Genomic DNA, 24,836 nt, shown 5'->3' on the forward strand with positions numbered 1-24,836 from the left:
CTTGAACAGTTTGCAAATGAGATGAGGGTAAGCAATAGGAATGAATGGGGCTGGCTATAAGTTTAGCTGTGTACTCCATGACCAGATGAGTGTAAGGTAGGACTTCTGGCGTCTTCAACTGAACTCATTTTAAGTTACAGTTGAGTTTTGTCAGTATATTGATGACTGCACATTCTGAGGCTGGCAATGAGATACACTGTTGAAAGCTATTTAATGTCATATTATCAAGGGAGGAAAAATGGTCTGACTGTAGTCTGACTACGAAAGAACATGGCCAAATCAAGTTGCCTCCGAGACGAGAAATTACTAGGAAAGCTGCGAGGATTATCAGCACCAAGGTCAAACAAACAATGGCAGTCCCAATAGGCCTGGCCTTGGCATGAAAGTGCAATGATTACGTTTTTAAATATTTTTTATTGTATAAAAAACTGACTTTTCAGTTGTGCTATGCATTTTACAATTATTTTCTTTTTTTGCGCTTAGAAGAAGAAATAGTTACTAAACCAAGTACCCATATTGCAAGCAGCTACAATGTCATGTCACTTACACACTTTATAACAGCAACTTTAAACATAACACAGAAAATAAAATAAGATCTAACTGAGCATCTCTAGGGCAAGCAAAATAATTAGATATTTTTAAAGATAATATACAAAACACGTTTAAACAGCACACTTTGAAAGAGCTTTGTTGTTGAAAAAAAAAATACTATTTTTAAGCAGTTCTGAACAAGGGGGCCATTAGGATGGTGGGCAGACTATAGTTCGCCATCCACCCTAGCGTTGCTGGGACCGCCACCAGCGGTGCGGCAGTCCCGCACCGCCAAATAGGATGCGACCGCCACCCTGGGGGTCGGATTCCGCATCTTTGACATTGCGGCGGGTGCTGCTGTAAGCAGCACCCACCGCAATGCCAAAGAGGCATGTTGTGCATTGCCAAGCACAACATGGCAGGCACTGCGCGGTGCCTGCCACCCTGTGCATGGCAATGAAGGGGGTAACATAGGTGCCACCCAAGTGCAGCCCACCCAATCCCCGGGGGCCCGCAACGGGTCCCCAAAGCAACTCCCCGCCAGCCTTTCCATGGCGGCAAAGTCACCATGGTAAGGCCTGAGATACCCAGCATCATAATATGGATGGCGATGCCTTCTAGGCACCGTCACCATAGTATCCCCCAGCTCCGCCCGGCTGACAATCAGAACAATTGCCGACCGGCGGAAAAGTCCCAGTCGGATTTTCCGTCCACAGCGATACCCCCGGCCTATGGCGGGGGTAAATCTATTTGGGATGGCGGGAGGATCACCACCGCCGAGCCGGCGGTGGCGATCCGCCCATCATGCTAATGAACCCCAATGTGCTCAATCTTTGTGCAATCAGTAAAAGTAAAGGAAGCTAATGGGCAAAGTGGGTTGACCCATTGCCCCTTGCTGTGGTGGAAGGAAGAAAAATGTGAATGGCGAATCAACAGCCCAAAGAATGAAGCCTGCTGACCAAAATCCCTGCTATGTATGTGTATCATGAATATTTTTTTGCAAAACAATAGTCTGGTCTGTCTCAAAGGACAGCATCAAAATGGTGTACATACTGTAGCAAATGTTTGGTAACTGTAGGTCGCAGATGCAAAATCAAGTACTTTGCTGGTGAGCCACTGCCTTATTCTCACCTTATGGAAATGCAGGTCCCAGCAAGAATGCCAGGAAGACCTATGCAGTGTAACATTCCTTCTAGCGGGTACTGTGAAAGAGCTATAAGAAACACATTAACTACCTTGAATAGAATAATGGATGTCATCCATTCATTTATTAACAAGAAAGGACTTGCAGGTACATGCATCATTGAATGCTTTTGCGATTCCTTATTAGCGATTTTTAAGGATTCGCTAATAAGGAATCGCAAACTGCAATGCATCAAAAAATCGCAATTTTATTAGCGATTCCTTATTATTCCTTAATTGCGATTCACAATTTGCGAATCGCAATTAAGGAATCCCTTCCCATTGATTCCTATGGGCCAAAAGGCCCATAGGAATGAATGGGAAGACAATCTCAATTTGCGATTCTCAATTAGCTAATGGCAAATTGAGATTGCGATTTCAAGGGTGCAGGGGTGTCCAAAGGACACCCTGTTGCACCCCTGAAATCAATCTATGCACATATGTAAGGGCATGTGTGTGCACAACATGACAGTTTGAAAAAAGCAATAAAATGCATTTTTTTGTATTTTCGCAAATTACCAAGAGGTCCTTACCTGTCTGCTTTACGTGTATCTGGTTTTACTCAATTTACTCGTCCAGAACATGTGTTTAAACAATTTGGGCCATTTTATCACTTATCATTGTAATGGTCACCCTGTCCTCTTGCGGTCAGGTCGATCATCTCTGGATTTCCCCTGCCCAGGATTGCAATGGAAGACATTGTAGTCCAGGGCAGAACAAAATGGCCCTCTTACACAGGAAGAAAACTGCCTGCATGTAAGGGCAGTTGACTTTTTCAGAAACAAACCCCACTTTGCAGGAGTTTTTCTGAAAAAGAAAAACAAAGGCCAGGCAGGCGGAAAAAGCAAGGCTGTTAGCTTTGCATTAGAAGTGACAAAAGTGAACTCGAAGCTCACCTGGCATACTGCCCATCAAGACTTAAATGAGCCATCAATCTCTAATCTTTAATCTCAATTGACATGTTAGAGCTAGCAGTGAGAAGGATCTGCAGCATCAAAAGATAAATATTGGGCCACTGTCCCACTTTATGTTTACAAATTAAGCACACGTGTACAATGACGCAGCAGAAAAAGACTGAACGTAATGTAACTTCTGAAAACATACTTACACCTAATCCTCTTTTTAGAAGAAACCGTGCCAGTGCACTGTCATGATATGGTTCAAACTTCACTGCCTAAGAAACACGAATACAAAAAGGTTTGATTAATAGAACACCGTTGTTTGATAAAAACATTTTGATTCTATTAAACACGTTTCCATTTAAAAGAGCGTTTCATAGAGGGCTCTGCATTTCTGGGTAAACATGTAAATACGAGAAGCACATTGCTACATTTGCACTTATCTTGCGACAAACACTGCTAATACAAGCACGTCTGGGGTGTGTTGTATGAATAACTGCAAAAGATGGTACATTACCCCAATGTTCCTCCTCTTCCTTATCCCACTCCTTGATCCCTAACAGTGAGTCCAAACTGAGACATAATACTCCAGGGCCTAATTTACGAGGTTTTGCCCCCGGACAGCGCTGCAAGGAATCTTGCGGTGCATCACAAGAAAAGTGCAGGAAGATATGAGATATAGGATAAGGCGCATTCCTGTCCTTATACCCTGTGCTGGGGCACAATGGGCTGCCATGCGCCAATGAAATGAAATTAAATTAAATTAAATGAATTCGTACTTGTATAGCGCACTTAGACCCTGAGGTGTCTTGGCGCTGTACGCATAGCGCTGTGGAACCCTTCCTCGCTTTTCCCTGTGAAATGCCCACTCCTGGGCACCCCCAAGGTGAAGCCAGGCATCCCAGCGCTGTTGGGGCCGTTGTGGAGATTAAGCAAGCTATTGCCCAGAGTTGCAGAGTGGGACCCATGATTAGAATAGGCACTGAGGCGAGAATAATCAGGTCTGAGGAAATTGAGTCCAAGACCCGCCGAGGCAGGAATTGAACCCTGGTCCCAGGCCAGACCTCTGCATCAGGGTCTGCCGCTCTAACCATTGAGTCACACTTCTCCACCAATGCAGGCACCATTGCACCATGGTGCTAGGGTGCAGGAAAGGACACCTTCCTGCACAAAAACAATCACAAGAGATGTTTTCCTCTTTCTACGTGTGCTTCCCTCTAGGGTTTAGGGTGAGGGTGGTTTTTGGGTGGCAAGGGCATTTTTTGGGTTTAGGGTGGGTATGGGTTTTCGGGTGGCAAGGACATCTTTAAGGTTTATTGTGGGTATGGGTTTTTGGGTGGCATTGGTATTTTTAGGGTTCAGGATGTGTATGTTTGCCATCCCAAAACTAATACCCACCCTAAACCCTAAAAATGCTCTTACCACCCAAAAACCCATATCCACCCTAAACCCTAACAAGCATTGGAAATGCAATAGGTCTCGCAGCATTAGAGTTAGTGCTTTTAGAATTGTTTATGGTTTTTTTTTGTAAATCTTTAGCATTTTTGTTTCCTGTAGCCAATGCTAAAGAATTACAAAAAAAAAAGCCATAAACATTTCTAAAAGCTAAAAAATTTCAAAAAGCTGGATAAACTGACATGTTAACGGTTTTTTGTAAGACGCTATACAGTCCATCCTTGTATTACATGTGTTTGTTCTTACGCTGCCGCGATCACTCTTTTTTGTGAGATGTAATTGTGTAAAAGGTTATTTTGTGAGACATTACAGTGAACACGTTGTTTAGACGCTAGAGTCGATGCAATTTTTTTTTAAACTATAGTTCCCACGTACTTATGTTAGATGCTATAGTGGTCACGGCGTTTATGCGACTCTGCTATCAACACTTTCTAGTGAGGCGCTATCAACACTTTCTAGTGAGGGGCTGTATTGACCTCGCGCTCATGTGAGGTATTGTAGAGACGTCTTTTTATGAGACTCTAAACTGTCATAAAAGATGTGGGTGAGGCGCTATAATTTTCGCACACCTCTGTGAGATGCTATAGGAATCACGCTTTCATATAAGAGTCTCTGTGCTGTCAACACTTGTTGTAAGCCACGCGCTTCTACCAGATGGCAAAGTGACCACACCTCTTATATAATTGTATACCGGCAAAAGTTATTTTTGTCTGGGCTACAGTGTCAGGGCTTTTTTGAGACTTTGGAGGGCTTTCCGTGAAACGCTGACAGTGACAAGATGTTGTGTGGCACTACATTATGAACTCATTTGTGATACGCTATAGCGTAGCTCGGATTTTTTTGACCAGGCGCTACTTTGTCCATCTCATTGAAGTAGACCGGATTCAGTATAAAAGAAATCTCGTAGAAATGCGCTCCTCGGACGGAGCATGACCGGACTATCCCGTTGGCCCCATTTCATGTGTGAGTAGCGTCTCCGGTGCTGAGACTCTGCTTGCAATGAGGGACATAGGGTTTTGCTTTTCCATATAAAAGTGGGGCTTTGAGTAAAAAAATGCACAGATTAAACCTGTGTTCACGCCTCACAACGCATCATTGCAGAGTTCTGCTACTAGTCACCTGACCTCGGGCTTCGAGGCGCCATTCTGTCTGTGACAGTCACTGCTCCTGTGCTTTGGAAGTATGTCTGTCCCTAACTGCCCACTGTCCTTGGCCTTATGTGCGCCGGTTCGGGGGACGAGTTGCTGTTAGTCGCCAGGCTGCGCACTCAGAAATGTAAATGCTAGTGCCCGCGGGCACGCGCAGCCGGCACGTGCACCCGCGGGGAGCACCGGGTCCGAATGCCAGGTCGTGCAGCAGAGAAGGGGCTTCCGTGGCGGGTGCATGTTTGTTGATTCCCCACATAGGGTCCATGGCTGGCTTTGCACTGTCTGCAGCACGTGTTGTCCTGAGCACAACAGTGCCCGCGCACCCACACCTGAAGACACCCCCGGGCAGCGGAGCGCATCTGGTGCTGGAGACTGATTATGAAATACATGTAGTTCAAGTTCTCAGTAAAAGGTGAGCTCTGACCCCTGCTCCGGTCGGCGCTCGTAGTCAGTCTTTACCACCACGTGCTACAGGTACAACCTGTGAGGTAACTCCGAGGTGAAGGGAGCTTTCTCACTGCCCAACAGAATAATAGGTGCGCTGCTTTTATTCCAGCAGCCTAGACCCGGTGAGAAATATAAACATAAGTCAGCAAGGGGGTATCAAGTTAAGGGGGCTGTAAGAAGAGGGCTGGGGTTCTAACTGTGTTTGTGTTAATGACAAATCGTTTCTTGCGCCCAGAGCCCCGAGTGCAAAAGAAGGGGCTGATTTACAAGCCTCTGGCGCCACTTTTTCCATATTAAAAGTGAGGCATCGGAGGGCAGGAGGCTTGGAAATACGCCCTGAAGTACAGATCTTGGCTTTCCGCATGTCTAACAAACATCTCTGGGGCCTTGGACCTTCAGAAGCCTTAGGTCCCCCCAAAAGCGAGTGACCGAATATTTTATTACCATGAAGCCACACTGGGTATCGATTCAACACGATCAGCAGGATTTAAGCAAATTATGGTGCCATCTTTACACAGTGCTCGGCTCCCCTCATTGTCCCCAAATCACCGCGAAAAGCAGTTTACCCAGAAACCACTTTACTTTCTCGTTGTTGAGCTTCTGGGAACTATATAGCCGTTTCTTCTAAATAACATGTTCTTCAAAAGGCAAACGCTACATTGCAATAGGGCATTTCGTGCTTCCGAAGATGTCTCGAACAGACTGCGGGCAGGGGAGGGGGCGGAGCGGGGAGAGGGAACAGACGGAGGGAAGGCCAGATAAGGGGAGGGGGGAGGAGAGTAGGAGGAGGAGAGTAGGGGAGGCACGGCCTAGCGGCCGTGCAATCAAGAAGTGAGGGGGCGGGAGAGTAGGCAAGGCAGGCGGCTGGGGGGAGGGGGGAGGAGAAATGCGACACTCGTGAGGGGGAGTGGAGAAGGAGGGGGGAGTAGAGTAGGGGAGGCACGGCCTAACGGCCGTGCAATCAAAAGTGAGGAGGCGGAGCTGGGGGAGGCTGTGACAGAGAGAGCAGGCAATGCAGGCGGCTGGGGGCTTGTGCACGCGCTTTGAAGCTCATTGCGCATGCGCATTGAGCTTCAATTTCTCGTGCACTGCAAGGAATCGCCACGATTCCTTGCAAGTTGGATAAAGAGTGGATAAGCCCCCATAGTCTCGCAAGCTCGATGCGCATGCGCATCGACAGGCGAGACCTAAAAAGGCCTTTTCCATTTGTCGAATTTGTTGAATGGCGCCAAAGTTATTACTAACAGAAAAAATGCAGTTCCTATGGCCTCATGATCCTAACCATAACTACCCAGTGACGACAGCACTGTGTAATATGTATACATATATATTCACTGAAAAAAAACAACGGCTACAGGGACATTATAGTTAGACTCAGATTACACTCGTACAAAAAGAATGAAATTCAGCAGTTATAGTTACCTGAGCTATATATAACTTATGCGCCAGTAAGTGTTTTAAGAGTTTATGGGTGTTAAACATATATACTAACCTACTACAAAAGTTAAATTAGTATATTAGGAGTACTACTACTGAGTGATACTACTTCTAACATATATTAAGTGTGTGGCTGTGTGACTGTATGTATCCTTGTGTGTATGGGTGTGTAAGTGGCTGTATGGGTGTATAAGTTGGTGTGTGAGTAGCTGTGTGGGTGCGGGAGATACTGTGTGAGCCGTAGAATTGGTGAATGAGTGGGTGTGTCAGTGGCTGTATTCGTGAGTAAATGGCGGTACGAGTGGCTCTATGGGTTGGTAAATGGGTGTGAAGTGAGTGTATGGGTGAGTGAGTGGGTGTCTGAATGGCTGTATGAGTGAGTGATTTTGTGTGCAAGTGGCTGTATGGGTGAATGAGTTGCTGTTTGATTGGGTGTTTGGTTAAGTGAGTTGGTGCGTGAGTGGTTGTAACGGAGAGTAAGTGCCTATGTGAATGGCTGTATGGGTGAGTGAGCGGATGTGTGAGTGCTTGTATGGATATGTGAATGAGTATGTCAGTGGTCGTGTGGATGAGTGAGTGGATGTGTGAGTAGCTACTTGGGTGAGTGTGTGGCTATTTGAGTGGCTGTCCAGGTGAGTGACTGATTACATGAGTGGCTGTATGGGTTGGAAAATAGTTGTGTCAGTGGGTGTGTGAGTGCCTCTATGGAGTGGGATTATGACAGGTTGTATGGGGGTGTGAGCGGGTATGAGAGTGGTTCTGTGGATGATGTAATCAGTGATGTCAGTTGAGATGTCATCAGTGATGTCACTGACCATGTCATGAGTGATGTAATATGTTAAGTCATAAGCAGTGCATTGCAGGGGCAAAGGTTATAGTTAGCTCAGGTAACTATAGCTGCTGAATTTCACTGGTTTTGTACGAGTGAAGTCTGAGCCTAACTGTAACGTCCCTGTAACCTTTTTTTTTTCAGTGAAGTTCTAAGGTTTTTTTTAATTCTATTTCCTAAGTATAACATTCCTGCAACGTTTGGTTTTTTAGGGGAATTTCAATGTTTTTTCAAATTCTATTTCCTAATTATAATGTCCCTGTAACCTTTGGGTTTTTTAGTGAATTTCTATTTTTTTTAACTAGTAGTTGCTTGCAGTGCGGTGGAGAAAGGGGACTATCAGGAATCGCGCTGTAACGGAATTACTGGAGGTAACAGGAGGCTTCTTGGCCCCCAGGGTCCTTCAGCATCCAAAACGACTTCATCCCCAACCAGTAGTGCGCTAGGAGGCACGTTTGCAGAGTGGTGGTGAGAGGGGGCAAGGCCTCCAAATACCTCTCAGCAATCCCGCTGTATGGAACTTACTGGAGCAGTAGTTGACCTCCAACTATCCTCAGTAACCAAGGGGAATTCATCCCCCAACCAGTTGTGCGCCAGGAGGTGTGTTTGCAGAGTAGTGAAGAAAGGGGGTGTGGCTTCCGACAACCTCTCAGCAGTCCCTCTGTGTGAGACTTAGGAGGTATTAGGAGGGATGAATGACCCTCAAGGACCCTCACCAGACAAGGGGACTTCATCACCCAATCAGTTGTGCGGCTGGAGGCGCATTTGCAGAGTGGTGGAGAAAAGGGGCATGCCCTCTGATAACCTCTCAGCAATCCTGCTATGTGGGACTTACTGGAAGTAACAGTAAAAAAACACATTTAGAGGTATCAAAACAGGGTGCGTAAATCATACTACTGGAATCACATTTCCTAGCACCATATAAATCACATTTAGCACATAGTCTCCTAAGAAAGACCATAGTAGAGGCATACATTACATTAGGGCCTGGCGCCCTACAAGCCTACCAGTCCCCCTGGCCAACTGGCTATCTCCGAAGGGGCTAACATACCCTATGTCCAACGAGTCAGAGCTGCTGCCTATGCAGCGAAAGTCAAGGGTGCGCACTTCGCACAGGCCTAAACGTAGCAGCTGGTACTAAGTGCTGCGCAGCTGTGAAGATATGGGGCAAAGGAGGGCATCTCACTGCTAACTTAAAAAAAACAAGCCTCCAAAGCACTGTGGCCTAAACGATGCAGCTGCTCACTACTTGCTGGGCAGCTGTGAATCATGTGAAGTCTTTGGCACCACTGTGTCTCCTGTCATCAGAAATGCAAACTGTTGCAGCTGCCCGCGCTGGTGCAGAGCAGCTGGGAATAGCAATGTGGGGGCCCTAGCACAAATGTGCCTCTTCTGCCTCTCTGGGCTTCTTTGCATAACCCCATGTGCCCCCAAAACGACACAGCTGCCCTCTCATAAGCAGGGCAGCTGTAGAATAATGGCCCAAACTTTGAAACGGGCACAGGCCCCTCTGGGCCCCCCACGGGGGCCCTGGACCTACTGCACCCCTCATGGGGGCCACCCGGGCTCCTGAAATAATATGCCCAAGGTTGGAGCGGCCCACTGGCAGACGTGGCCGCTTTGACTCTGTGTCTCTGCCTGGCCTCCCCCCCCTACAGCAGTCTTAACTCACTGGCTCTCTGGGGCGGACACGGCGCTTCCTCGCGGTCTCCTCTGGACCGGGGCTTTGCCAGGGTTGCACACGCGGGGTTCTCTCTCCGCTTAGGATAGCTCCGCCTGCAATCCGGCATCCTGTGCAGCACGCGGGGCTCCCTCTTCACCACAGGAGCCCCAGAGGGAAAAATGGTGCAAGCGCTGCCTGCCCCGGCCCTTCTCTTCCCCTGACTTCACCTGGGCCCCCTCCTGGGACTCAGGACTTTTCTCTGGAGCCGCGAGGCTCCAGACGGCTTTCTCGACGGCGGGCGGGACTTCCTGTGCATGTCCCGCCCACTGCCAGGCAACCTCGCCTGACTTCCTTTTGCGATCGGGCCGGCGGCGGTGATAATTTCCCAGCAGTAGAACGCGGGGTGGGCACCTGTGTTTTAAAGATAAATATAACGAGGACCATGTGCGGTAGGCTCCCTCCTAATTTAAAGTACAAAGCGGGGTGGGCTCCCGCAATTTCGATCAATAAGCGGGGTGGGCTCCCACAATGAAAATACAAAAATAAGCGGGGTGGGCGTAACGGGGGGAATCCCTACGAGGGGGATTCCATTACCCAGCGCTGCAGCTCAGCGCTGCGCAGTCCCCAGGCTCTCCTCCTCTGGGGGAAAGTAAATCAAAGCCCCTTCAGGTTTAGGAGCCCCAGCTCCACAGCCAAAAAGTCCAGGAGTGTTTCAGGGGCAGAGCTGGGCCCAGGGGCCAACACACAGGGCCCTCCAGCAGTGAAACCACACAAGATGATGGACGGAATGTTGCACAATGGTAAAACATTCACCCCCAGTCACAGATCTGGGTTTAATCCATTTTTATTTTGCTCACCAAGCCACCCCAGTTCAGACATGGCCATATGCAAATCAGTCTTTTTTTTTTCTTTTATTGCAGAAGAACACAGAAAATACCAGCCTGTAAGGAGTACTTCAGCTGAACCAAATTTGGGAAAGTTATGCACGATTGTTATGGTAACACAAGGCCGTTCAGCCCACACCCCGGAGGTCAGGCGGCAAGTGTAGATTGCACGTGAAAGCATATTTTCCAGAGTCAGTTTAGACATTCAAAGTCCAGTAAAACTTCTGCTTTTTTTTGTTTTTTTTTGCTAGTTTTTATATAAACTTTTAAAACCCCAACCATCTCCCCCCCCTTCCCCCAATGCACATTTTAATTGAAAACCACTGCTACAGTCATGCGATGAGCCACTTCTTACCCCTCCGGCTGCATACGTGATAAGTTCTCTGTGTACACCTGCATAGTAGTGTGCAGCTTATCTACCCTCGTCCCGACACCCACCACCCGTACCCCCAGTCTGTAGAGTTTTGTGTACTCGTATCTCGCTCCGGTCTTCCAGGGATCTCACATATGGTTGTATTACCCTTTCCGACACTTGCGATCTCGCAACCCCCCTCTCCTCTGGTGTACTCCCTCACTGCCCTCCCTCCAGTCCATGGTATTGCCTCCATTTGGCCCACACTGTGCGGAGCTTTTTGGGGCAACCTCTCGCCTTATATGTCACTCTTTCTTCTGCCATATAAAGATCTAACCCTCGTCTCCATTCCTCAATGTCTGGTGTCTCTGTGACCCCCCAATATTTTGCTATGTCTCTTTTTGCCACTACCAGTGCTAGTACCAGGAAAATGAGCAGTGGGCGTGGCAGATCCACCTCATTCGTCATGCCCAGCAGGGCCAACTTAGGCTCCGGCGACAATTCCCCCCCCAGGACTTCCCCCAGTTCAGTGAAAATGTATGACCAATATGTTTGTATGTTCGCGCATGCCCAAATGGTGTGGTAGAAGTTCCCTTGTTGCTGACGGCACCGAAGGCAAGCTGGGTCACTTATTTTCCCCATTTTAAGGAGTCGTGTTCTATCAAAGTAAGTTCTGTGAAGTACATTTAACTGAATGAGGCGTAGCCGTGATTTAATTGCCACTTCCCGAGGATGCATGAGGACGATCTCCCAATCCAGATCGTCGATGTCCCCCACATCCGCCTCCCATTTGCCCCTAAGTTTTGTCAAGTCCCCCAGCATGTTATTAGTCAAAGTTTTGTATGTGAGGGAGACCGCCTGGCATGTTATCTGTTCCTGGAGGAGTCTGCCCTCCAGCGGCGCGTACTCCGGCATTTCCGTGAGCGTGATGTTTTGGGCCCTATAAGCATGTCTCAACTGTGTGTATTTAAACATTTGTGTGTGGAGCAGCCCAAACTCAGTCCGCAGTGCCTGAAAGGATTTCAGGTCTCCCCTGGAGACCACATCCCCTATACTCGATATGCCGATGTCGTCCCACCTTTGAAATCCCCGTAGCTTACATAGTTCTGTTAGCCATTGGCAGTGCCACAACGGCGTTTGTCTGGTGGGTCTCGCCTCCCACCCCATTCGTTTCGTAGCATTGAGCCAGGCTCTCAGTGTAATCACAGTCGCCGGTAGGAGCGACTTCCTCGCCCTACCACCATACAGATAGTATAGTATGTTTTTGGGTGACATTTTGTATCTTTCGAGTGCATATGTCGGGTGATCCACCGGTGCATGGATCCACTCGTTTACCGGGGTCAGGTGTTTCGCCCAATAGTAGGCCTCCAGGTTGGGAAGCGAGATCCCCCCCACTGTATTGATGTCTCTGGAGCGTCTGCAGGGCTATCCGCGGTTGCTTTCCTAGCCATAGAAAGGTACGAAGATCCGCATGTATCTTTGGTATAGTCGCGGTCGGGAGTGGGTAGTATTCATTTTGCAGCGCGTAGAGGAACTTAGGTAGGGTAATCATTTTGTACATTGCCGCCCGGCCCAAAAGGGTGAGCGGCAGCTGTTTCCATCTATTCATGTCTGCCACTGCATCTCCCATAATCCGTTCTATATTCTTGGAAAAGGAGATTTTCCTGTCTAGGGTAATATATATGCCCAGGTATTGGAAGCCTGCGGCGGTAGTGACCAGTCGCTCGGGTAGGGTCCCCCACTCCTCCTTCCCCTGCGGATCATATATAACTGACTTATGCCAATTGATGGTGTGGCCTGCTCTCGCTCCAAAATTATCCAGTTCCCTAAACAACTCCGGCACCGTAATGTCGGGTTTAGTGATGTACAGTAGTACGTCGTCGGCATAGAGTGATATTTTTTCTTGCACCGCGGCCGAGGCCTTACTCGAAAAACCATGAATATCTGGGTTCCTCCTTATGTTCAGTGCCAGGATTTCGATGGTTAGCGTGAATAGCAGGGGGGATAACGGGCACCCCTGGCGTGTGCCCCTCTCCACTCGGAATTCACGGGATAGTTTCCCATTTACTCTCACTCGTGCTCTCGGGGTCGTGTATAGGAGCTGTATCCATCCCCGAAATTTTGGGCCGAAACCAAATCGTTGAAGCGCTGCCATGAGAAATGGCCAGTGCACCGCGTCGAACGCTTTTTCGGCGTCGAGCGAAAGGAACCAGTGGGGATCACTCCTTTCTTTGACTTCCTGAAGCCAGTTGTGCGTGCGTCTGAGGTTTAATTTGGTTGCTCTATCCGGCAGAAACCCCGACTGGTCCATGTGGACGAGGTCTGGGACTACCAATCTCAGGTGAGTAGCTAGAATGGTAGCTATAATCTTCACCTCCATGTTGAGGAGCAAAATGGGGCGATAGGAGGCACAGTCCTCTTTAGGTTTGCCCTCCTTATAAATCGGCACAATGGTGGCCAGTGCGAGGTCTGGTGGCAGGACCCCCGCCTGGTACGCTCAGTGAAGAGCGTTTTAAGGTGTCGCGTTAGGAGATCTGTCGCTTTTTTAAAGAATTCCGCTGGGAATCCATTATATGCAAATCAGTCTTGACCCTGTGCCTCATGGGAACAGTCCAGCCCGAACTGCCAAACCATGTCTTCCCTGGACCGGAATCAAGCATCCTAGGACCGGTTTTTGGCTATCAGCCGTCTTCAGCCAGAATAGCTTGACTCCAGTGGCATAGTGCACATGTCTGAACTGGGGTGGTGTGGTGAGCAAAAAAACAGATGGATTGAAACAAGATCTTTGTACTGGGGTGAATGTATGACATTGTTCTGCATTCTGTCCATCATTTGTTGTTTTTGCATTTGTCACCTCCAGCAGGGAGGCAGCCCCCATGGCGGTCCCTACTGGGCCCCAGCAGTAGCAATCCCCCCTCATTCAGGATCAGGAACAGAACAGGAACATTTTTATGGGGTCATAGCCCCTACATTTATATGCACTTTTCCTCACAGCACAGGGCTTGGGGATACCAGTCAGAACTGGTTTAGGGGAGCTTTGGAGCACTTTGTTTTGCTCGGCTCCGCTCTCCTTCACCAGGTGGAGGCTTAGGGATCAGACGAACCACAGGGGGCGGAGCCAGTGTTGTGGAGAAAAGGCACAGCCCTATTCAGGTCCCAGGTTCAACTCCTCCCTCCCATCTGTATGCAGATCTCTTTATTCACCACTGGGCAGACTCCCCCTATCTCCTGGAGCCACCCACACCTCTCAGCTCCTGTCAATCACAAGCCAGACAGGCAATTCACATCAGGCAGGCAGACACACAGTTCACAGAAATGCCAACTTCTAAAAGTGCCATTTCTCCACCAGTCACCATAAATCTGCGCACACCATTGCGCAGCATTTATCCTCACGAGTTCATACATAGTAAACTCGCCCCAGCACCCCTCTTATACCAGGGATTACCATGGACACACATATACCCCATGCATTCCTATGGAAGGGCAGGCAAATCTCACCACACGCACAGTGCTAACGTGCGCAGAGGCCAAAAATCACTAGCACTATGTCAGAGCTTAAGGCAAAAAGTTCAGGGGGAACCTGCCAAAAGGGCCAAGTCCAACACCGTCTTTTCCCTGAACATGCACCAATCCACGTCTCTATTCCACGCCTCTATCATTGGCGTGTGAACGCCCCCCCCTTAGCTGTGCGATATTTCTCTTTGCAAGCATATGACCCAGTGTTACCCATTTAGTGCGCTTGCTATTTAGATCTGTGGGCTCCCACACATTCAGGAGACATCTCTTGGCTTCTGGGTGGATAGTAAGTGTGAGTACTTCGCTGAGGATTTCGTGTATTTTGCGCCAGTACCGTTGGATATGTTCACACTCCCACAATATATGCATGAAGGTTCCCACATTTCCACACTGACTCCTACAGTTTCCATCATCCGCTGTCCCCATTTTCACTAGACATGACCCTGTTATGTATACTCTGTGTAGAATTTTTTTAGCTGGATGAGCCGCAGCCTAGCTGATATAGCCACCTCCCGTGGGGGTGATGTCGCCACTATCCAGTCCTCATCATCTGTGACTATACCGTCTCTTTCCCATTTCTCTCTTGTGCATCTGAGTGGGTCACTGGAGTGATTGAACAGTGTTTTGTAGGTCAATGAAATGGATTCTACAGCAGATAGTCGTCCAACAACCTATCGTCGAGAGGCGAGGATTCCGGAGGAATGGCCCCCTTCTGTAGTTATGTCCATAGTGCATGATGAACCTGCATGTACCTGAAATGTTCTGTGATGGCCAAGTCATATTCTTGCCGTAGGGAGGCAAACAATGTAACTCCCCCTTTCACCCAGAGGTCCCCTATCTTAGAGATACCTATGACGTCCCATTTGTTGAAACCCTTCGACTTCCGCAGGTTCCCAAGTAGTTCCGAGTCCCATAGGGGAGTTGCCAGCGTTAACTTGCGCTCCCATCCCAAGCTTCTATTGGCGGCGTAACAGACTTGCACCGAGTGCTTGGTCGGCCGTCTGATGAGGTTGCCCGCATTTTTAATACAACACTTTGTTGTATTTCCTCCTGGTAGCACTAGCAACCACTGATCCATGGCATAGCCCGGGTCCTCTACTCAGTGGTAAGTACCATGGTTGATGGCGGCCAAGTGCGCAGCCAGTAATATTTTCTACGGTTGGGGAGGCCAATTCCCCCATCATACCAGCTGAGGCTGAGTTTGGCGAGAGATATGCGGGGTTTTCCATTCCACAATAGGTTTCTTTGCAAGCTTTACATTTCCCTAAAATAGCTGGTGGGAACTAGATCAGTAGAGTTTTGCAACACGTATAGAAAGCGGCGCAGGGACATCATTTTAAAAAGGGACGCCCTGCCCAGCAACGCAAACGGGAGCGCTCTCCATCTTACAGTGTCCCGCTTCAACCTTTGCAGGGGTGAGAGGAGGTTATGGTCAAATCGGCGCGTGCGATCTGCCTTGATGAAAATGGCCAAGTACTTGAAGCCCACTGTAGTGACCTGAACTGGGCATCCCCTTGGGAGGCTAGGTGGGGGGCCATTGAGGACGTATAATATAGATTTACTCCAGTTGTTCGAATAGCTGGAGTGTCTGCCGAAGGCTGTGAATATGTCTAGCACACTTACGAGCAATGCTTTTGGGGAGGCCAAAAAGAGGAGAATGTCATCTGCATACATTGAAATGCGATCTTCCCAGGTTTCTGCCCATCGCAGTCCTCATATCACTAGATCCCTACGAATCCATGATGCCAATGGCTCCAGCACTAGCGCGAACAGGAGGGGAGAGAGTGGGCAGCCCTGACAAGTTCCCCTACTCAGTGCAAATACTTCTGACTTTTTGTTATTGACGACCACTTGGGCTAAGGGCTCCGAGTAGAGGAGCTTGATCCATTGGGTGAAGCGCGGTCCAAAACCCATGTTTGCGAGGACCGTGAAAAGGTATGGCCATTTGACATTGTCGAATGCCATTGTGGCATTAAGGGATACAATTATTGCCGCTTCCTGAATTGTGGCCGCCCTTCCCATCACCCTGTGCACTCTGTGCACATTGATCACTTTGACTAGATGGTTGGCAAGGATTTTGACTAAAATCTTGGGTTCTGCATTCAGCAAAGAGATTGGCCTAAAAGATGCACAGTCCGGCTTCAGCTTGTATTGTGACCAGCGTTGTGAATGTGTTCGCTATCTTCTGGGGATCGGTGATTGACTGGCCTGCCCTGTCAGTCAACTCAGGCACCAGTCTACTCACAAGTTCTTTCCTATCCAGCCATGTAATTAATTTCCCCGCCTTGTCTCCAAGATCATATATTCTGCTATTCTGCTCTGTGTCTCCCTTCCCAGTGCTTTGGCCCTATCAGTCACCATCGCCTTGCAACTGGCTCTCTTGAGTTGCAGAACATGAAGTTTGTCTGGGGTTATCTCCCCAGCCGGAGGATGTCATCTTCTGCGGCAACTACCTCTTTTAACTTCTCTTTCAGCACTCCGGCCATCTGGGAGAGTGCTTGTGCCCTTATTACAGTTTTAAATGCTTCCCACATTGTCTAGTGGGAGTGTACCGATCCATCATTTTCCTGGAAATAGAGCTCCATTGCTTTGTGCAGTGCTTTACGGACCTCCGGGTTACGGCAGTGCCAGGGGTTAATGGGGGCGAATCTACCCACCCTGTGTAGACCAATAACAATCTGGGCCCATATCGGGGAGTGATCTGAGATGCCCCGCGCCATGTGTCTTTCTTCCTGAATGTGTGGAACTTGGGACGCTGGTATCAGTACGTAATCTATTCGCGGCAGGCCATGATGTGCCCCTGACTGGTAGGTGTGCTGGATACTGTCAGGGTGAAAATCCCACCAGACATCGATCAATCCTAGGATCTCTAAGAAGTCTGGCAACCAACGGTTCGAGGGGCCTAGCTCTCGGGGTGGGTGACGGTCCGATATGCCCGAGACCACAGAATTAAGATCTACTCCCACTATCAGGAGGCCATCTGGGATTGATAGCAGTATAGAGCCCACGTCTTTGAATGTGAGCCCCTGGAGGTCGAGTGGCACATACACCAACATCAGGATCAACATTTTCCCTTCCCATTGTCCTGTGATTCCTATGTATCTACCCCATGTATCAGCCCATGTGGAAGTTACTGCCATTGGAAAGGAGTTCCTCATGAGTATTCCAGCTCCCCTCGAGCCTGTGGTGAAGCCTGAGTGTGCTATCAGCTTGTACCCCAACCTATTAAGGGCCTTGCAAGTGTTACAGACCAGATGTGTTTCTTTGAGCAATACCACGTCCGGGGTGTGTCGCTTAATATGTTGTAATACTACACACCTTTTAACTTTGTCCCCCAGACCATTAACATTCCAGCTCATCAAGCTCATCAATTTAATACTCTTTTCCCATTACGTACTCATCAAGACCTATGTGTTCCCAACCATGCGTCATGATGAATCTCTGGCACCTTGTTGATTCAACACAAACAAACAACAATTCAACAACCCCTTCCCACCTTCCCTGCACTCTGGGCTTGAAACTGCCCATAACTCTCCTAATGCAGAGTGTCTGTCGCCCAACGACTAAACTAAAATAAGAAAACTAGGGGAGAATATGGTGTCCCGTTCCTCCCTCCCCTCCCCAGTTATATGGTCAATCAAGTTCCCCGGGTAGGGTTAGGCTGCAGTATCATTACAGTTTACTAGTCCAGAGCCCTCAAGTCTGTGGCTGCCCTAACGGCATTCTACCTGCTCCTGCATCAGGCAGGTAATGCTCGGTGGCGAGTGGGTGTCGTCTCGGTCATCACCCCCAGCTCCAGTTGCAATTGTTCAGCTCGGTCAAGCTCAGCGTCAGCGGGAGTTGTGCTCCGCTGCATCTCTCCAGCTCTCTAGCCACTCAGCTGCGGTCTCTGGGAAGTCAAAGAATCTGGTTCCACTTGGAGCCGGGCCGGGAACAGCATTGCGTATTTCAGGCCTTTTCCTCTAAGTCTCTTTTTGACTGCCAGAAATGACCACCTCTGTCGTTGTACCGCCTGCGTGAAGTCCAGGAAGAAAGTGATTTCAGAATTCTCATACCTGAGCGGTGGTGCTACTCTGGCCGTTTGGTAGATAATGTCTCTGTCTCTGTAGTCCAATAGTCTGGCCAGTATCAGACGTGGGGGTCCCCCAGGTCTAGGTCGCCCCCCTGGAACCCTCTGGGCTCTTTCAATCACAAAGAGGTTCAATAGACCTTTTGGTTGTAAGTGGGCAGTAATTAGGTTTTCTGTAAGGAGGTCTGCAGTCTGTTCCTCTGCATTTTCCGGTACCCCTAAAAGGCGCAGGTTGTTGCGCCTTGTGCGCCCTTCATAGTCATCAAGCTTGCTTTCTGAGAATTTCCGGAATGCTTGTAGTCCCTGGACATCATTATGCAGCTGTGTGATATCGCTCACTAGGCTGGTCGTGGTAATTTCCAATTGCTTGACCTTTTCCCTGTTTGTTGCGAGGTCCACCCTGATGAGCATCACTTCAGAGGAGAGCATGTCCATTCGTTGTTCAATGGATGTACGGACCCCGTGATTGCCTTCATGACATCCTTCAATGTAGGTTCTGGGACGTCACCCTCTGCTTCACCCCTCGGCTTATCTTTAAATTTCTGTTGCTCAGATAGTGCCGCCTTTGGGCAGGTATATCGGTCCAGTTTGTTGTGCTGGGTGATCTTAGGGCCTCCCGTAGTGAACATGATGGTCTGGTTCGACTTCTCCTCAATCCCGAGGCCACACGGCTGTCAGCATTGTTTCTGGGCGCAGTCCGTCTTCCACTCAGAAGTGAGGGGGGGGAAGGTTGTACTTAGTTTTCTGTGGGCACCGGGTTCACCACTACGCTTTGTCAAGGGAGACTAGCGCTTGGCGGTATTTTAGTTCCGGTTTGTCTCTGCCGCTACTCTAGGCCACAAATTCCTCCCTTGTGATGTCTTTAATACTGGTATCTTACCTCCCACCAGTGGGCCGACATTGTTGATTATGGTCATGCCAGAGTTTAAATCGATCTTTGGGGAGTGGTTCCTTTACTGCCGGGGCACCCCAGAGTTTGCGCTTTTTAGCACAGGTTCCTCAGTTCCAGCTGCTTCCACTGAGTGCGATGCTGCTTTCAGGTCTGGCGAATTTCATCGGGGCATTGGCAGTCATTGGGTCTGCGAGGGGGGGGAGGAGGTCGTCACCGCCAGAGTTTGGTAGGTATAGTAGGGGAATATTGCGGTCTACCTGTCGCCCAAAGTCAGTTCCTCTTCCTCCTAATCTTGCCATGCGTTGCGTGCACTCCAGCTGCCCGCCCCTCGTGCTCCAGGATCACTACCTTTGATCCTTTGTGGCGTGTGTTCCTCCACTTTCTTACTGTGTGGTTCAGGGCACCCCCTTTGGGTTCAGCATGGCCCCAGGTCTGTATGTGATGCAGCACTCACCTGTGATCTCACTTGCCTTCCCACAGTAGTGCCTGTGAAAGCGCCGACCCGATCGTCAGGGTCCCCAACAGGCTCTCGCCACTGTCTGCCTACACACTCCCGAGCACGGCCGCCACTTTAGGTCCTGGCTTCCAAACAAGAGAAGGCCGCAGTTGGCCGCGTCTCAAACTTCGGCCCTCATGACCCATCTGGTCAGAGTTTGGGCTCGTTGTGGTCAGCGGCTCGTCCAACTGCCAATTCCCACCTCGGGGAGCAGATATATGTGCTGGATTCATGCTTTTTAGGAAGGGTTGAATGGAGTGAGCCTAGCCCTCCCCCCCCAACCCCACATTCAGGGCTTTTTGAAATGGAGGAGGAGGGCCTGGCCTACATGCAACAGGGGACAGAGACGTTTTAAGGCATAGGCAAAGTGGGCTCTGTCACAGGGCCTCAGCCTTTCAGGGGACCCCTGATAGAGCCAGCTCTGGTCTGCCCTGAAGATCTTGAATAATTCTTAAATAGGTTCTTTTAAAAACCGTTTTCCTTTTATTATTTTTAATGTGGTTCATGTGTGACAGTCTATTGTGGATATTGTGCAGAGAAATGGTGTTTCTATGTTTCATGCAACATCCTTAATTTTTTTTATTTTAGATAAAAACAGGATCTCACCTATGAGAAATGGGAGAGTGTCTTAGAGATTATTTGCAGTAATCTTAGCAAGCTGCTGCTGTATTAAAATATTAAAATTACACGTCGCTTTCTCTGAATATTAGATGTAAACACATTTAAAATTTGAATGAGTGTGCCTGTGCACTGGCAGTGACCTGGCCAAAGAGTGCATGAAAGAGCTAACATTGGATCATAATTTCAAAGCTGTTTCAAACAGAGGCCCCCAAAATATGTTTGGCCCAGGCCCCCCAAATCCTTAGGATGTCTCTGACAGTGGAGTACGGCCACGTGGCCCTCCTCACTGGGATAATTTTAGCCCCGGGGACACCATCCCACGGGGCCCAGCTTTTCTTTTTTTAATATTCTATTAAGGCAGGGGGCCGCGGATGCCCCGTCCACGTGCTGATTTTAGGCCCGGGGACCCAATCCCCCGGCCCCGTCCTCTATTGTGGGTGCGCCGAGGGAACCCACCCACACCTGTTGGGGACCACAGGGGGAGACTCAAGGACCCAGCGGTCCCTGCCGGCTTCCTGCCTCCTGCGGGAGCCAGCATTGCTTTTACACATAGGGAGCTGCTAAACATGCAGCTCCCTCTGTGTAAAAGCAATTTTGCTCCACTTCTATAAAGTGAGGGCATTTTATATGCTCTCCCTTGCTAGAAGTGGAGCAGAGTTTGCTATGGCTTGGCAGGAGCGGGAAAGCTCCTGCCAAGCCATAGCAAACAGCTATGTGCCAGTTGTGGGCACCCCGGGACAGAGCAAGACCCAGCCCTGGGGGATGGCGTTCCCCAGGCCCATGTATGGCTCCAGGAGGGGGAGGCTGCTCCACCCCCCTCCCTCCTTAGAATTTGCCTTGGGAAGGTGGTGGTACCTGGAGCTTTGGGGGTGTCTATCAGTCCCCCCACAGTCAATCTGAGAACAGTTCCAGGGAGGTGGTGGTCCCCGGGGCTGCTGGGGGCAGGTCTGCGCTGCCCTCGAATTCATTCAAAATGAAGCCCCAGTGAGGTGGCGGACAACTGGACTTCGGGGGGGGGTCTGCGCACCCCCACATTGTGTTAAATGAAGCTCCTGGGGCCGGGGGGGGGGGTTTGTGAGGCCCCCCATTCAAAAACAAATATGCCCGGGGAGGAGGTGGTCCACAGGGCATTAATAAGCCCCAGAAAGGTGGTGGGCCGTGTTCCCTCTTCCTTTATCATGCAAATGCGCCCTGAAAGTGGCACACCCGGAAGCAATTGTTAAAGAAGCATGGAAGCCCGTCAAAATGTAATTTTTTGTAATGTTTTTTGGGCCCTGTAAGACCGCCCCCAAAGAGGCCTTGGGGATCAGGGTATTCCTACCCTGCCCCTTTCTCCTTTTTTTACATTTTTTCTGTGATTCGGTTCAAGTTGAGTCACAAGATGACTTCCAAGACTTCCTGGTTTGAAGTGTTGCCAACCAATCAGATCTCAGCACGTGATCGAGAGAGGTTGCGGATGCTCCGCATCCCTATATATAAAAATTTGGATTTTCCTTAATAAGTTATTAAATACTGAATGGATTTACATCAAATCACAAAATGTCACTTCCCTGGACAAACATCTTACTTTCTGCCAAATTTGGTGTAATTCCGTTCAGCAATTCAGGCGGTAGTTGTGTTAAAGGTCCTGTGGGAATTAACATGGGAAACACACATTATCTGATCCTCTACTTTTTCTCTGCCCTGCTTGATGGATCACCCCAAAAACTTTCCATGCGCAACAAGAATCAGGAGGGCACTTTTTCAAAATATTTCATGATTCATCAAACGGCACCAAAGATATAGGCAAGTCAAAAAACGCTTTTGCTACGGAAACTACGTCCTATATGTATTGCACTTCCTTTTCTCCAGTAAAGAAAGAGGGCAGTACTCCAGGAATATGGATCCCAAAATGTAATTTATTGAGAAAAAAAAAGTCTCAGTCAATGTGTTACGGTTGTTATCATACAAACTTGATCACAACAATGGGCTCCATATTTTCATTAACTCCCGGGTAAGATGTACGTGTGTAGAGGAAGAGATTTGGGCTGAGTTTCGGAGAAGTATTCTGAGCCGGGAGCCTAAGGCTCACCTGGGTGCGCCGAGGGAACCTACCCTACAGAAATTTTGAAGACATGAGTGATGAGGATTGTGCGGCAAGGGAGCAGGCAGCCTTAGAAATGTTTACTGAAAGTGGCAATTTTACCTGCCCAGCAGGGAGCAGATGGTGGAAACGTATCTGCAATTAACAGCTTATGGAAAGATCTACAAAAGCTAGAAAGGCTGAAAAACTAGACATGTCAAGGTGGTGGTAAGGCGCTTCCTTTAAACAATATGTGCAGGTTGGACGAATACCTAGGGTTCTCTGTATCATGATCACTCCAAAATACCAAAACCCCATCCCGACCTATTGAAAGAGTGTGCTGAACATAATGCCCAGAGATCCATGGGGATGTTGAACATTTTGATAAAATACACAGATAGTGAGAGGGATGAAATAATATAAAAAATAAAAGACCAAAATGAAATTATAGATAAAGAGAAAAACCAGGAAAAAGTAACTAAATTTAAAGCAGAACTTAAGGAACGCTTAACCAAATATGAGTAACGTATAAAAGTGAAGAAAGCAAACAAATTCTTGCATGACCATTTGACTTATCAAAGACAACAAATATTTACATTTGCAAAGTGTTTTGATACAATCAGAAGGCAAAGGGTCCAGAACATCAATAAAACCCAAAAGGATCACTCTTGTAGTGACTGTAGCGCTGACACAGGGTCTGAAGAGGATCAGGAAGATCTGCTAAGGGGTGAAGGAAGCACAATACGTACAGAGTGGCAGACAAACTCTTTTTTTATGCGTAGATCAAAGAACCAATTTCAGACCAAGAAGGGGGTGGGCAAACCAAGAGACGGAGGATACAAATGAGGGGAGAGAAATGAAAAAGAAGAATGAGAAGAACCCTCAGGGAGGACAACCAGACCCAGCCGAAAATGATTTGCAATACAAAAACAGTTGTAATCCACCCCGACAAAATAGGAAATTTTAATTTGAAGTAGGACTATCATACTGCCAAAAAGGCAAATTAGATAAACCCCAGATTAGGATAGATCTATACAAGTTTATTTGAAAACTTAAATTGACTGAATTACCCAAGATCAAAGAAACCTCCCACTCCACACAGTTAGAGACCAAGGGGAACTTAGAAAATATAGTACCACAAATGTACTGGCCTCTGATGTAGAACTTCTAAAGTATCTCCTAGAATTAGAGGGAAAAGGCAATCTGGACACACCCCGGGACTCCCTGGCAACCCATTTGGAAAAAGAACTGGCAACGATCGACACAACGGCAGAAGGAGAGACTCCCTTTAGACCAAAATCAAGATATATTCCCCAGATGACAAAAGACCATATAGACCATTTTTCAGAGGCAATGACAAAAGAACTATGACATATAAACCTTCTTACTAAGAACCTCTTGTCGGTGGAGCGAGAAGAACAGGAGCGATGTAAACCCTTAGTTAGGGCCCATTACCTGTTAAAAACATCTATTAACACTAACCTTATCTGTTAATTGTTAATAAGTCGTTCCATCGCTGGCTTCTAACGAGGCTCCGTTTTAATTTGATCCACCTAACATTGGGGGATTATCATGGATAGTGTGAACCTGAAGATGCTGATCCTTGCCAATGTGATGATTTCTTGCCCCAGGACACATTTCATTTTATGATGTTTTGTTACTTTTTCACCAATCTTCGCAGAAAGATATCTGTTACCTATACTGAGAGGAAGGGGTTTCACTCAGGCTAAACCAGCGCTCGTTTTTCTTCAAGCTTTGTGTAACCCTGATGACATTTTTAATATTGCATCCTTTTTGGTAACAGCAGGATTAAGAACAAGAGAACTTTGAGGATGAGTCCATCCAAAGGTGCGACTCATTAGCTATTGCCTAATTCTAGTTTAAGGGATCTGAATATGTTAGGTTCCATTATGAATTTTAATATCGCCTATCTATTTTTAATGTTAGGTTTAAAGATTTGCAGTAGGGTCTATGTTTATTAATTGTTTTTTTTTACTTTTATGATTTTAAGTAATCAAATAATGTGGATTGACTGACTGACTGACAACCTTCTTACTAACAAAAAGAAAAGATTTAAAAGTAATAAAGGAAAGACCTTATTTGCCACGATAGACAAACTAAAGAAACTGGAAAATGTGATTGTAAAACTCTCAGACAAGGGGGACAATATAGTCCTCTGTGACAAACAACACTACTTAAAAGAAGCATATTTGCAACTGGATGACACAGAATGCTACAAACGTATCACTATGGAAGAGCACCTACAAGTGAAGGACGAACTCACCAATAAATGAGGTAGGAACTTTAAAATAGGATGAGTACAGCTTTCTGAAACAAGACGCTAATCTACCAG

The 24,836-nt window shown here is 48.0% G+C and overlaps 1 protein-coding gene across 1 annotated transcript in view; it reads right to left on the reverse strand.

Moving 5' to 3' along the window:
* PIK3CG (phosphatidylinositol-4,5-bisphosphate 3-kinase catalytic subunit gamma) overlaps positions 1 to 24,836 on the reverse strand; it is a 142,954-nt gene that overhangs the window by 80,491 nt on the left and 37,627 nt on the right. Inside the window, exon 3 of the mRNA XM_078680336.1 lies at positions 2,822 to 2,887. Within this exon, the coding sequence (XP_078536462.1) occupies positions 2,822 to 2,887 (66 nt within the window). The remainder of the gene's footprint in view (positions 1 to 2,821; positions 2,888 to 24,836) is intronic.

Source organism: Lissotriton helveticus, chromosome 1_1 (assembly GCF_964261635.1).
Source record: "Lissotriton helveticus chromosome 1_1, aLisHel1.1, whole genome shotgun sequence".
NCBI lineage: Eukaryota > Metazoa > Chordata > Amphibia > Caudata > Salamandridae > Lissotriton > Lissotriton helveticus.